General features: G+C 54.8%; 1 protein-coding gene across 1 annotated transcript; it reads right to left on the bottom strand.

The window, feature by feature from the left end:
- Window positions 1-359: 359 nt before the first annotated feature.
- Window positions 360-11,262, bottom strand: HPCAL4 (hippocalcin like 4). The gene is made up of 4 exons (XM_046662655.1): window positions 11,179-11,262; window positions 5,264-5,433; window positions 4,824-5,039; window positions 360-3,489 (listed from the first exon to the last, which is right to left on the bottom strand). Exons 2-4 carry the CDS (start codon window positions 5,423-5,425, stop codon window positions 3,292-3,294), a joined length of 576 nt encoding a protein of 191 aa, XP_046518611.1. The 5' UTR covers window positions 5,426-5,433; window positions 11,179-11,262; the 3' UTR covers window positions 360-3,291.
- Between the last annotated feature and the right edge of the window lie 1,580 nt (window positions 11,263-12,842).

Below are 12,842 nucleotides of genomic sequence, written 5' to 3'. Positions count from 1 at the left end.
CTGCAGCAGGATGAATTTCTACTTCTCGGGACTCTGCCATTGTCAGGAAAATATTTGGTATCTTTGTTTACGGGCTTCCTTTTTCTTAACTTTTGATTTAGAGGTAAGTTATATAATCCCGACCACAGCTCAAAGGACTGAAGTGGCCATCTGAAGTAGCCCTTGCTGATGATTTTGGGAGATAAGAAATAAGAGGCTCATCAATTAGCCCAAAAGGATGAATGAGGACAGAATAAGAAGGCAGATTCTGGGACCTGGCAATTCATTGATCTGCTGCAAGAAGATAGAGATCTTCAAAGGAGAGTTTGGATGTATCAGTGTTTTAACAGTCTGTATATTTTTGTATCTATGCAAGTCATACTTTAATCTCTGCCAGCCTTGTGCTTTGTGGCAGGTCCCTTCAGCTGGGGCAGGAATGGGAGGCCTGCCTCTCTTCTCACAGCAGGGCTGGTGCTCCACCACAGGAGCTCCCAAGCACGCAGTCTCTGGGACACCCAGAAGAATGTGGGAGCAAGACCCGGCCTGCCTGTGGCTTCTCCCATCGGCAAGATAGTGGTCCCAGTTCTTGGCGTGGCATTATGTGTTCACACTGCTGGGCTGTTTGAGAATCCTTGCTGGGGTAGGTCCAGAAGCTTGGAGTGATCAAACACAACCCTCATGGGTAGGACTTGCCCACCAGAAGGGAAAAAACAAAAACGGTTCTCTTAGGAAGGAAGACAGCAGTAAAGACAGCATAAGATGCTTCCAAGGTTCTAAGTCAGAGGCCTCCCAGGACAGCATTAACCCATTAGCAGAGCTGCCCAGAAGCAGAAAATCAAATGCTTGAAAATGTGGAGACTTCACTCAAGTTCCTATTTCTTTTTAGAAGACCACAACCTCGGAAACTTCTTAGCAGGGCGCTTGTAAAAAGACTTGGCCTGCTCCACAGTCAACCTTGGTACAACTCAGAGTCAGAGAGATGAGCAGGAAAGAGACTCTGGAGGGAAGAAACCCTCTGAGAGCCTTGGGTTCAAGTCTTGATACTATGCCACTTCCTGATTATCTGCTTTTGTACAAGGGACTCCTCGTCTCTGTGCCTCAGTTTCCACGTCTGCAGAAAGGGAATGAAAATCCCTATTTCCCTAGGCTCTGAGGATAGAATGAGACGGGGTAGATTGCAAGCCTTTGAAAGTCATGGAGTTCTGTGCAATTGGGAATTAGGTTAGATTCACCATTTGGGAGACGGAACCCCACTTTGTAAAAAGCCTTCCACTGGAAGTCTCGGCTGAGCCAAGCTGTTGAGTATTTATGTATCTCTGATGCTGACTGACAGCTCAAGACACACCCCATGGCCAGCTCCTGAGAGCAAGAGAACATCCCTTGAGGCATTACTGGATAAAAAACTGCTGGTTCCTGCCTGAGGATGTGAATTCCCCAGCCTTACCATGTGGCAGGTCATAGGGAGAAGGACAGAAAGAGGGTGGCAACCCAGTGGCCTTGCTATCTCCAAGGGCAGCAAGAAGCAAGGTTCAATAGAGTTTGAGACCAAAGGTCAGCATCCCCAAGAGTTTCCACCTGTAGAGAGGGAGGGCAGGTGAGCACTCAGAAGTCAGAGGCATGCCGCATCTCTTTCCTACAGATCCATCCCCCACCCCCAGGACTCAGCAGTCATCCCCTGCTCCCATCCTGGGCTGACAGCACCTGTGTACTGACTGTTCTCACCAGCGGTTCAAGAGGAAATCAACTCACTGCACATCAAAGCTAAGTTCTGATCACGAGTACAGGAGAAAGTAAAGTGAAAGACTTGATGAAGAAGCAAGATTCATTTTCTGGCAGTCAAAGCATGCAGCTGTATAGCTCATGGATCTAAAATCAGGAAGAAGACATTGGATAGCAAAGCCAGCGCACTAGGAAGATGATGAATTACTCGGCAGATTTAGGATTGGGGGTTAGGAAAAGCCTTTCAAATGCAGCATGCCCTGCACATTTTTAGGCATTTGGTTCATAAATGCAGCCTGGTAGCCTAAACAGAGGCCAGGTGGTCCTATTCTTCCAGCTCCTTCTCTTCCGTAGCAGTGAAAGGACAAGCCCCTCCTTGAAACTAGACCAAATCCAGAAAAGATCTACTAAGATGTGGGAAATACACCTGTCTCATTCTCGGCAAAGCCTGTTTTTTCTGTTTCTGAAGTCAGCACCTAACCAGAGATGTGCACGATAGAGAGTTGCTCATTGAATTGAAAAAGATCATTAAAAAGGAAGCAGCAGAAACTGCTGATGGTGACAGCTCAGGGTTTCGCTTGATAAGAAAAAGTCTTATTTGGTAAATTTCATGGTATTTTCTCTCTTTTTTCTCAGCTCTTCTTTTTCCCTGAATATCAGCATTTTCTATATTCATTTAATCATTTTACAAGAAACCAAGTAATATAAAGTATGTTTTAATATCCTAAACTAATAAAACAACTTTAGCTCTTTTAAAGGGTACTAAAAAAATAAGCATTACATAAATTTCAATTTTTTGTAAAACTTCCACTCACATGCTTCCTAGACTTCCAAACACTATTCATTTCATCCTCTGTAGCTGCTCTGTGTGACACTGAGCTGAAGGATTTAATAGTTCCTCTTAACCAGCCCGGCCACACTTTCTGCTCAGCTGTGCTCGATATCCCTGGCTGAGGCTCTGACCACTGGAAGTTTGCCTCACTGCCCTATGAGCTTCCAGAGGGCATGATATGTGTCTTGTAAACCACCATATCCTTATCGCCTAGAGCTGCCTGGCATTGGACAGGTGCTCCATAAACATTAGCTGAAGAAAGGACTGAAGAAATGCTCCAAAGGCTGGGGCCAGAGGGGCCAGGTAGAGTCGAGGGAGCAGGGCAGAGACCACCTTTAAGGGATCTGGGTCCTCAGCAAAGGACAGACCCAATTTGGCCCTTTAACTGAGGTCTGTAGGACCAGTCTTAGAAAGCAAAATCCCGAGAAGGATAGAATTTCAAAGCAGAACCTCAGCCCCCCTCCTAAACCCTGCCTCCTGGGGCAAAAGTTAACGCCCCTATGCCCAGTAGGTGTTGGTTCTGGGCCAAGACTGGGGATGGGGCTAGATGACAGGATACCTGAGGATCTGTCTTTTTTTCCAGGGTGAGGTGGTCCCTCAAGGATCTTGACTGAGGGGAGCAAGGGCTTGGGCAGGAGGGTGGGTGAGCCAGAGAGCGAGCTGGAGTACCCCTCCCCCTGGGGAAGGGCCAGCCACAGAGGTCATTGGGTTGGGAGGTGGCCACACCCCTCCTGGCCAGGGGCCCTGCCCCTCACCAGCCTCTACTTCTGCATGTCACACTGCAGCAGCAGCACGATGGACGGGTCACTCTTGGCTGCCTCCTTGAACTCCTCGAGCGTAATCTGGTCATCTTTATCCTGGTCCATCTTCTTGAAGATCTTGTCCACACGCTGCTGGGGCGTGAGCCCATCCTGGTTCATGCGCATCATGATCACAGTGCCCACCATCTTGTATATAGCCTGGTGGGGGAGGATCAGGGGTGAACGAAGGGGTCTAGGGGGTGGACAGGGAGAACACTGGGAGATGGTGAGGATACCGGAAAGTGCTATATGGTCATTAAGACTGGATATTTAATGAGCATCTCACACTAAACATATCTAAAACCCAACTCTTCACTTCAAACCTGTTTCTCCCCCAGCATTCCCCGTCTCAGTAAATAGCAAATTCATTCTTCTGGTTGTTCAGACCAAAAACTTTGATGCTGTTCCTGACTCTCCTTCTCTCACACCCACATCCAATCCTTCAGCAAATCTCAGCAGCCCTAATTCTGCAATAGGTCCCATATCCAACCACTTCCTACCCCTTCTCCTGCTCCTCCACGGTTGTCGCCTCCGTCAGCTCCTGACCGGACTGCTGTGGACCAGTCTCCTAACCCGTCTCCCTGCTTCTGCTGCCCTCCTAGCCCCTGGGTATATTCTCCACACAGAGCATAGAGGGAGCCTTCATGGCTTCCCAGCTCACTCAAAATAAGGTCAGAGTCTCTACTCCAGACTATGAGATGCTAAGTGACTGTGCTCCTAGCTACCTAGCTGACCACCTTCCTAACACTCTCTTCTTGCTCACTCCTCTACTTCCACCCTGGCCTCCCGGCTACTCCTTGAATACTGCAAACACAACCTAACCTCAGGGTCTTTGCATTTATTGCTCCCTATGCACAGAACACTCTTCCCCCAGATATCAAAGTAGTTAGCTCTCTCACCTGACTCAGGTTGCGGCTCACATTTCACCCTATATAAAATTGCCTTTCCTCCATCACTCTCTCCTCTTACTTTGCTTTGCTTACCTTCTTCATAACACTTACTGCCTGACGCAGCATAGTTTTTGGTGTTGTTGCTGTTTTAAAATTTTCTCACTAGAAGCCATATCCTATGAAAGCAGGAACTTTAAACAGTGCCTGGCATGTGGCAGGCACTCAATACATATTTGTTGGAAGAATTAATGAGTTAGGAACTTAGGCTCTGGAGTCAGACTCCCTGGATTTGAATCATGGACCACCGCTTGCACTGTTTCCAGCTCTGTAAAATGGGGTTTCTGATGGTACTACCCCTTAGAGCTATTGGGTAAAGCATTTAGCACAAGGCCTGTTCTACGCCGAGCGCCCAATCAATGTTAGGTGGCCACTGGATCCTGGGAGGCGGGATGCGGGGAGAGGTGGGGCGCAGCGAGGAGGCTCCTGAGGATGGTGCTGGAAAGGAGGGTGGGTGGAGAGGGCGACGCCAGAAAAGGGCAGGGCAGCAAAGACAAGGGCGCCTGCTCCAGCCCGCCCCGGCCTCTCGGATCCGCCCCAGCGCACCTCGATGATCTCCAGCATCTCGAGGCGCGTGATGCGCCCGTCGCCGTCCAGGTCGTACATCTCAAACGCCCAGTTGAGTTTCTGCTCGAAGCTGCCGCGGGAGGTGACCGAAAGGGCGCAGATGAACTCCCGGAAGTCGATGGTCCCGTCGCCGTTCTTGTCGAAGGTGCGGAAAGCGTGCTGCGCAAACTTGGAGGCATCGCCGTACGGGAAGAACTGAGGCAGAGACCCGGGGATTGGGACGCAGAGGTAGCGGCATCCTCCCGGCCCGACCCTTGGGGTGGCCTGGCCCCGCCCCGCCCGCCCGGCCCGCCTCGTGAGGTTGCCCGGCCCCGCCCCGCCCGTCCGGCCGGCCCCCTGGGGTTGCCTGGCCCCGCCCCGCCTGTCCGGCCCGACCCCTGGGGTTGCCTGGCCCCGCCCCGCCCGGCCGGCCCGCCCACCTTGATGTAGAGCTGCTGGAACTCCTCCAGGTTGAGGATGCCGCTGGGGCAGTCCTTCAGGAAGCCCTTGTACCACTGCTTCAGCTCCTGCTCGCTGAACTCGGTGTTCTGAACCAAGTCCTCCAGCACCTCTGGGGCCAGCTTGCTGTTGGTCTTCCCCATGGCGGGGCCTGGGGGACAGGGGGTTCCCTCAACTTGGTCCAGGGCAAGACCCTCACCTCCGCAGCAGTCTCCCAAGTCCCCGGGCACAGGGTTCCCCTTCTCCACAACAGCCCCCTCCCACAACAAACCCCACGTTGCCACAGCCAGGATCCCTCCTTCCACAGCGGGGTGGGCCCCCTTCCTCTCACCACTACCCACAACGAGCCGTACCTTCCTACAGCTGGGCTCTATCCTTCACCACACCCCTTCCCATAAGAGCTCCTAGCGCCCCTCCCTGCCCCTCTCCCCTAAACGCAAGGGGGGAGTTCCCCTCATTACACTCCCCCATAAAGGGCTCGCTCTCTCCGCAGCAGGGTGCCTTTCTCTCCAGCATCCTGCACCCACAGCAGGCCCCTCCGCTCCCCTCACAGCAGGGTTCCTCTCCTGGCACCTAGGATCTCGAGCCTTCCAGGTCTCAGCTCTCCTTCTCCTCACTGGCTGGGGCTGCGTGCCGCAATCTTCATCCTCTCCTCTCCTGCTGACACCTTCCATAGCTCCCCATGCTCAGAGAATAGAGTCCTAATCCTTTCCTTGCTATTCAGAGCTTCCACACTCAGCCCCCACCCCCTTCTGCAGGCTCCTCTCCCACCAGGAACCCGAGGCAGGTCCTCGTGTGTCCCCCTGGCACCATCCCCCAATCTTCCTCAAGGCCTTTCAGGCCACGCCAGCAGGAAGCTCCTCTCCTTCCTTCCTCTGTACAGATGGAAATCCTAGCTGATAGCATTGATGACCGATTGCATTCTACTTTTCAGTAGTTCATTCCCTGAGCATCTCTTGAGGCTGGCTGTGTGCTAGGCCAGTGTGTGTGTACCAGTGATGGGGATAAAGTAGACACGAGCCAACCTTCAATAACTCATAATTGTGTCACAGAGGTAGATGGCTGATTGTAAGGGGTCTCCAATCCATGCCGAGGAATTTGGCCTTTATCTGTAGGGGACAGAAGCCCCTAAGGTTTTAAAGCGAGGGGTAGGAAGATAGCATTCATTCCACAAACACTTGCAGAATGCTGACAATATGTTAGGTCCCAAACTAGGTGCCGGGCACCCAGAGAGAAGGAACGTGTTTTAGAATTTTTCCTTTGGCTACTGTGTACAAGATGACCTGGGGGCAGGTAGAGAGAGCAGAGAGGGGCCTGCTGCATAGCTAAGGTGAGAGATGATGACACTAGCATAGGGGCTGTGGAGAGATGGGGATGGACCGAGACATGTTAGGAGGGGGTATTGGCAGCCCTTGCCGACTGATTAGATGTGGAGATGAGAGGACAGAAGAGTTGAGGCAGGCGCTAAGATTTGGGGCTGAACGGATGATAGTATTGCTGAGAAGCAGGTTTGGGGAGGATGAAGTGTCAGTCCCCAGCTGGAACATGAGCCGCTTGAGTGGCCTGTGCCAGGGGAAGTATGTGAAGAGGGAGGCACAAGTCCTCCCGAGGAAGCCTGGCTGGGATGAGGCCCCACCAGGCCCTGAAGGCTGGGTGGACAATCCTGTCTGGCATCCATGGGAGGAATGTCCCTCCAGAGCCTGCGTTTCACAGGATATGTCCTGGGAGGTGACTCTGACCTGCCTAGAGTCTCTTTGGAAGGGGGCAGACTCCAACCCCAGGATAGCCTGTCATGAAGATACTCTGGAAAAGGAAGTCCTCAGGCTGGCGGAAAGAATTCCACTTCCACAGCCCACCCCAGGCCACTGTGGCTTTCAATCCTTACTTCTGGGAGTGCCCTGGACAACCAGATCTGAGATTCGTCTGTCCCATGCCCCCTCACTTGCTGTGTGACCTCAAGCTAGTTACAGGATATCCCTGGGCCTGAGATTCCTCTACTTCTTCCCTGAGGAGGATCAAGGAGCAGTGGGGGTGGCAACATCCTCTCCCACTTACCACCCCCAGAGGATGAGGAATCCTATCTGCCCCCAAGAGAAGCCCTGGAGGGGGAGGCATGCCATCTTCAGGAACCTGGAACTGTGGGATCCAGGTCAGAGTCAAGGATGCCTCTGGAACACCCATGGACAGAAGGAGGCAGGCTCTAACCCCAGCTGCCCCTCTCCAAGTCCAAAGGACACTGAAGACTCAGGGTATAGTCAAGGAAGCTAGAGAACCCAGAGGTGGAGGTGTCTGACAGGGGAGGCAAAGTCTCTTCCGCTCTCTCCTGTGGGATGTTCCTGAGTGTCTGCGTAAGGAGCTGGGTGTGTGGGAGCGTGTGTCAATGTATGTGACTGCCTCATCTGGCAGCACACACAGTCTGTGCGTGCGTGTCTTGGTGTCTGTGTGGCTCTCACCTTCTGCCCCTTTTCTCCTCCTTGCCTGTGTTGCCTTCCCACAGTTCTCTCTTTCCCAGGGCCATACACGTTCCCAGCCCCCATTTGGTCCCAGGCCTCCTCCTTTGTTTCTCCTCATTCCCTCTACTGCCCTTAGATTGGAAAGGCAGAGCTGGCAGTGCCCTTTAAGATCATCTCCTTATTTCAGTGAAAACTGGAACCCAAAGAGAGAAGAAACTGGCTCAGAGCTACACAGCAGGTCAGTGGAAGGTCTCGATGAGCACCGGGCTGAATCCATGCCACCTGCCTGGACCGTTCTCTCCAAACCATGGCTACCCTCCTCTAGTACAGACCTTCAACACTCTTACCTGCCTTCTGGGAAAACCACAGGTCTGATCTCCCTCTTGGCCTCCGTGGGACTGTCTTGCCTGAGCTCCAGGCCATGGTGTCTGATATCCAGGAAACAGCCACCCTTCCAAGTGGCCCACCAGCACCTCTGGCGCAGCACATCTACCACCAGACTCTCCCTCAACCTATGGCGGTCCTTCTCTCTCCATCGCCCCTTTCTTCCCTCCCTTGTCCCAGGGGGAAATGTGATCTTGGTTACCTTCAGTTTTCCCCTCTCCCTTTGCCCTGGGTCCAACTTGCCACCAAGTCTCATTATTCCTTCTTTTGAAGTGCTCGTGGAACCTTCAATATGTCCTCTCTCCCCGTAGTTAGGGCCAGGGGCATGGTGAGGGGGCTGAAATCCAACTGGGACACTACTTGCCAAGCCATGCCCATGGGGCTCAACTGCCTCACGGGGAAGGCCTTTCTTCTGATTCCTCAGTTCCCAGGGAATGTCTTTCCTGGTTTTGCCCAGAAGTACCATATAGGTTAGAGGTGGCCATGTCCATGGGCCCCCTCAAACTCCAGAATCCTCTAGAATCTGGTGTCAAGGTGTCACCTCCCACTGCTCCCCTCACAACTACACTCTCCTTTCAAGCTGGGCTTCTCACAGCCGGGACCTACCTCACCTATTTGCTTAACTGTGTTCCCCACCCCTAGTATCCTTTCTTCTCTCCCAGGCTGACACAGCTATAGTCAGCCTTCGGGACTGGCTGAAGCCACTTCCTTATGATCAGCCTCTCCCAGCCTGCAAAGTGGATGGGCAGCAGCATGGGCTCAGTATTTGGTGCATGAGTAGACCCTGTGATGCCGTGGAGTTGAGCCCCACAAGTATGTAGACTCCAGAGCTCTCTGACTCTCACTTGGTGTTCTAGAATTCCAGAATGGAGCCTGAGTGGGAGAGACCTTTGCATTAAATCCTTGCCTGAGCCAGAAAAAGTTCTCCAGGCCTTTTTGTTCAATGGCAAGGAGCTTATCCCCTCCCAATAGGACCCAGTCTGCTTTGGAGCAGCTCAGACAGGGAGAAATGCACTTTTCCCATTGATCCTAAGTTTGCCCTCTTGTAGCTCCCCTACACGGGTTCCCACTCTGCCCTTTGTGGCTGCACAGAACTGCCCTGCAGAGACCTAAAGGCCTCGCCTGGAACACAGTGATGTTCAATGAATGTCTCTTGGTGGATTACACGAGAGGGGTGGAGCCCCCTTCTTCCTCCTTGGAATAGCGTCAGGCTGTTTTGTTTATGTGTTCTGCTATTGCACCCACTTCAGACACCCAAGATCAACTAGAGCCCAGCAGCCTCAAGGCAAAGGCCAGAACCCACTGGGGACATGTTCTGTGGGAGCCGTGGCGCTGGCGAACATAGGCAGGCTCCTCTGCTTACCTCCCGAGGGCTGCCTTCCAGCTGTGAAGGAGCTGGCACTGCCCCACACACAAGGCCGCTGCCCCTCTGTACTCAGAGTCTTCTTCCAGAGGGCAGGGCTCAGGGTTGTGGGCTTCAAATGGGGAGGTGGCAGTGAGGGTGGAGGGACCAAGGGAGGGAATAATCCCACACCCTCACCCAGCTTCCAGAGGAGCTGGTGCTGAGACAGTTGCCATGGTGACAACAGCTCCCTGGTCAGGAGATTTTCCTCTCTTTCCTCTCCTCCCTTTGCTCTTCTCCAAGCAGTGGCCCTAGCGGCAGCAGTCAGGTCTTCTTCCTCTCTTTCTTAATGAGAGGCAGGGGATGATAAACAAAGGCTGGGCTCTGTTGACCACCTCCACCTTGGAGCTTTCCACGCCATGTGAGTTGGTGGTCTAGGAGGGACTGCTGACAGCTGAGAGGAACCCGGGCATGGAGAGCATGTGGGAGGGGAGTGGCCTGTATCTGGGCCTGGGTAAGAACCAATATCCCTTTGGTGAGGCCCCAGCCCTCCTCTCTGAAACATCCTACTGGCTCAGAGAAAGAGGCAGAGGGTCCTGTTTTCTTATAATCAGCCATAGAGCCACAGTGTGTCAGTGTTGGAAGGCTGTTCAAGATCATCTCATCCAGTCTACCCTCTGTCCTGCCCCCTTCCCCGTTTCATGAAGGATCAAAGAGGGAAGTGACTTGGCCAAAGTCAACAGCAACTGAGGCAGAGGCAAGATTTGAACACAGCTCTTTAGCCCTCCAGGTTCAGGCCGCCTTAAGGAAAGGAGTGACATAGTCCACATGGAGCTTTGGCACAGTCCCTGTGGAGCAGTGGGAAGACAGGAGGGAGGGAGCACCTGGGCACAGGAAGGTCAGAGAGGGTACGAATTAGAAAGATATTTGATAGGTAGAATGAGAGGACTTTGGCACTTTGGCTGTGGCGGGTGAGGGGACTGGAGGAGGCTGAGCCCTTGGCAGCAGCGACTGACAGATATAGGTGGCCTGCTGGGGGTGGGGGATCTCCCTAGTTCATCCAGCCAGGATGAAAGAGGCCACACACGGGGTCTTTGCCCAGCACTGAGATGGTGACAGGGGCTGTTGGGAGGTGGGGGGGAGCTTCTTCCCTCCCCCAGCTATGCCATGAGTGCTGTCAGTTTGAGGAGTGGGAGATGGGGACAGTCTGAGGGGACAGTCTGAGGTAAAAGTGGGCTCTCTGTGGCGGTGGAGGCTGTTTCTGGGAGCAGGGACCTGGATGTGAAGTGCAGTGAGCTGCTGGTGGGGCTGGGTGGCGTGGGAGGGGCTATCTATGGAGGTGGGAGGTTGCCATGCGGCAGGGTGGACTACTCATTTCCAAAGGAGGGAGGGTGATTGGTGCTTCTGTTAGCACCAGCAACACCACACCCCCAGGGGTGTGTGTGTGTGTGTGTGTGTGTGTCTGTGTTGGGGGTCAGAGGGGTGGTTGTTCTTACTTGAGCTGGGGTTAAGGAGGCAGCTCTGCCTCCTTCCCTAGCACCCGTGGGGCCTGGAATGGGGTGGGGGTCCCCTGGCCAAGGGTGGGCCCTCCAGATGCTGCCGCCTATGTCGGAACCAGGGGTCAGAGAGATGAATCAGAGGGGTCAGGAGACGAGGATGGGAATGGAGAGTGGAGGGGGAAGGGAAGAGGGCCTCCGCCCGGCCCCACCCACGTTACCTGAGGCCGCTCCCCGGGTCGCTGGATGACTCTGAGCCTCGGCGGACCGCGGGGACCGCGACTGGCTGGCGAGCTGGCGGCCAGGCTTTCCAAGGTCTGCGCCGGAGCCGCCTCCCAGCTGTTGTATCACTATGTGTCCCTCCGAGGCGACGCGATTTGCATAAGCCCTGCCTCATCCCGAGCAGATTGGGCGTTGATTGGCTCCGCTGGCGCGGAGTGGCAGGCGCGGTTCCAGGTGGGGACCTGGCGGCCAGCGAGGCCCGGCTGCGGGAGCGCGCCCCGCCCGCCCGCGCTGACCTTCCCGGAGTCGCCAGGAAGGGGGATGGCTCTACCCCCATGTGTACCCCGCCCTGATGCGCAGACCCCCGGCCACAGTCTGGGGTGAAGAGTGTCGACGATTGCAGTGGATTCTCAAAAACAACTGCACGGTTGCTATGGAAACAAGAGAGCCACAGCCGAGTCTCTAAGCCTTCTCTTCCTGGGCCCCAGCGGGGGTGGGGATGGAAGAGGGGATGAGTCACAAGATGCGACCCCCTCCATAGCCCACCCGAAATTGGAGGAGGGCGACGAAGAGCTGCCGAGAATCCGAGTGGGGGAGGGAAGAGATGGAGTGGTCAGCAACCCACGCGTTCGCATCACCCCCACGTCCCCCAACACACCCTCCTGCTGTTGGAACAGAGAGCAGGGCGTGTGGGCGCGGAGAGCGCAGCGCGGATGGCGAAGTGCCCAACCTCTACTTAGCCCCACGCTAGCCGTGGGCCCCCTACAGCCCCTAATTCCCATCCCTCCCCAGGCAGATCTTCCTTATTTCTCACAGACCCCTAAGAGACGTCTCGGGATCGCCCCAGAAGGCTCCCTCCGCCAACCCCACGGACCCCTCCATTCCCCACCCTCTCGTCTTCTCGTCCCGTAGACAGAGCCGGTCCCCAGCCGCCGCCAGTCTCCTGCCTCGGATGTTGACACAAACCGGAGGCGGTTTACACAGAGCGGGTCTGGAAGGTTTCAGGGCCCCGGGAACACCTCCTCCCCGCACTTGGGGTTCTCCCCAAAGCCCGGCCCTGCCGCTCCGGCTGGGCTGACGGCTGAGAGCTCCCGACCCAAGGCGATGGGAAGGAACCCTTTTACTCCAAACTGGGGGCGAAAGGGGAGCAGATAGCCTCCAGCTGGGCCACGTGCGGGGGAGGGACTTCGAGGCATCTGTCAAAAGTGGGGCGGGGCGTCTGGGGATTGGTCGAATGGGAGCGAGGATGCTGAAGAGCGGCAGGGGAAAGAGGCGGGGCTTCTGCTGAGGGAGGAACGGTGGAGCTGGGCGGGGCGACAGGGGATGAAGACCGGTCTCCCAAGGGTGGAGGCGAGGCTTCTCTCGCCGGTCCCAGAAACTCCCGGGCCCGGCTCACTGAGGAGGAAGAAGTGGAGGCCTCTCTTTTTCTTTAGGAACGGTCCCTTTCCCCTTTGAGGCTGTTTTGCTTTCTCATTCTGCTGGTTGCAGGCGATGTCTTGTCTCTGGGGCCCTAGCAGGATGAGAGCAGTGCCTGGGGCTCCAGTTGGCAGGCATATCCCTGGCCTCTTTGGTTGGTGACTCACGAGGAACAGGTGTTTGAAAGCCCTCACTTCCCAGCACCTTCTCTGCTCTGGGCCCCGGGGGACCCACTCACAGACAACCA

Source organism: Equus quagga, chromosome 5, assembly GCF_021613505.1.
Source record: "Equus quagga isolate Etosha38 chromosome 5, UCLA_HA_Equagga_1.0, whole genome shotgun sequence".
NCBI classification, from domain to species: domain Eukaryota; kingdom Metazoa; phylum Chordata; class Mammalia; order Perissodactyla; family Equidae; genus Equus; species Equus quagga.
The sequence above is the reverse complement of the archived record's forward strand: the minus strand, read 5'-3'. Positions and strand labels throughout refer to the sequence as shown.

What these genes read in the sequence shown, in the direction of transcription:
- HPCAL4 (XM_046662655.1), bottom strand. Translation starts at nt 5,425, where the DNA reads ATGGGGAAGACCAACAGCAAGCTGGCCCCAGAGGTGCTGGAGGACTTG. An exon ending in TCCAGCAGCTCTACATCAAG is followed by an intron (nt 5,040 to 5,263) that starts GTGGGCGGGCCG and finishes TCTCTGCCTCAG; the next exon opens with TTCTTCCCGTACGGCGATGC. An exon ending in AGATGCTGGAGATCATCGAG is followed by an intron (nt 3,490 to 4,823) that starts GTGCGCTGGGGC and finishes CTCCCCCACCAG; the next exon opens with GCTATATACAAGATGGTGGG.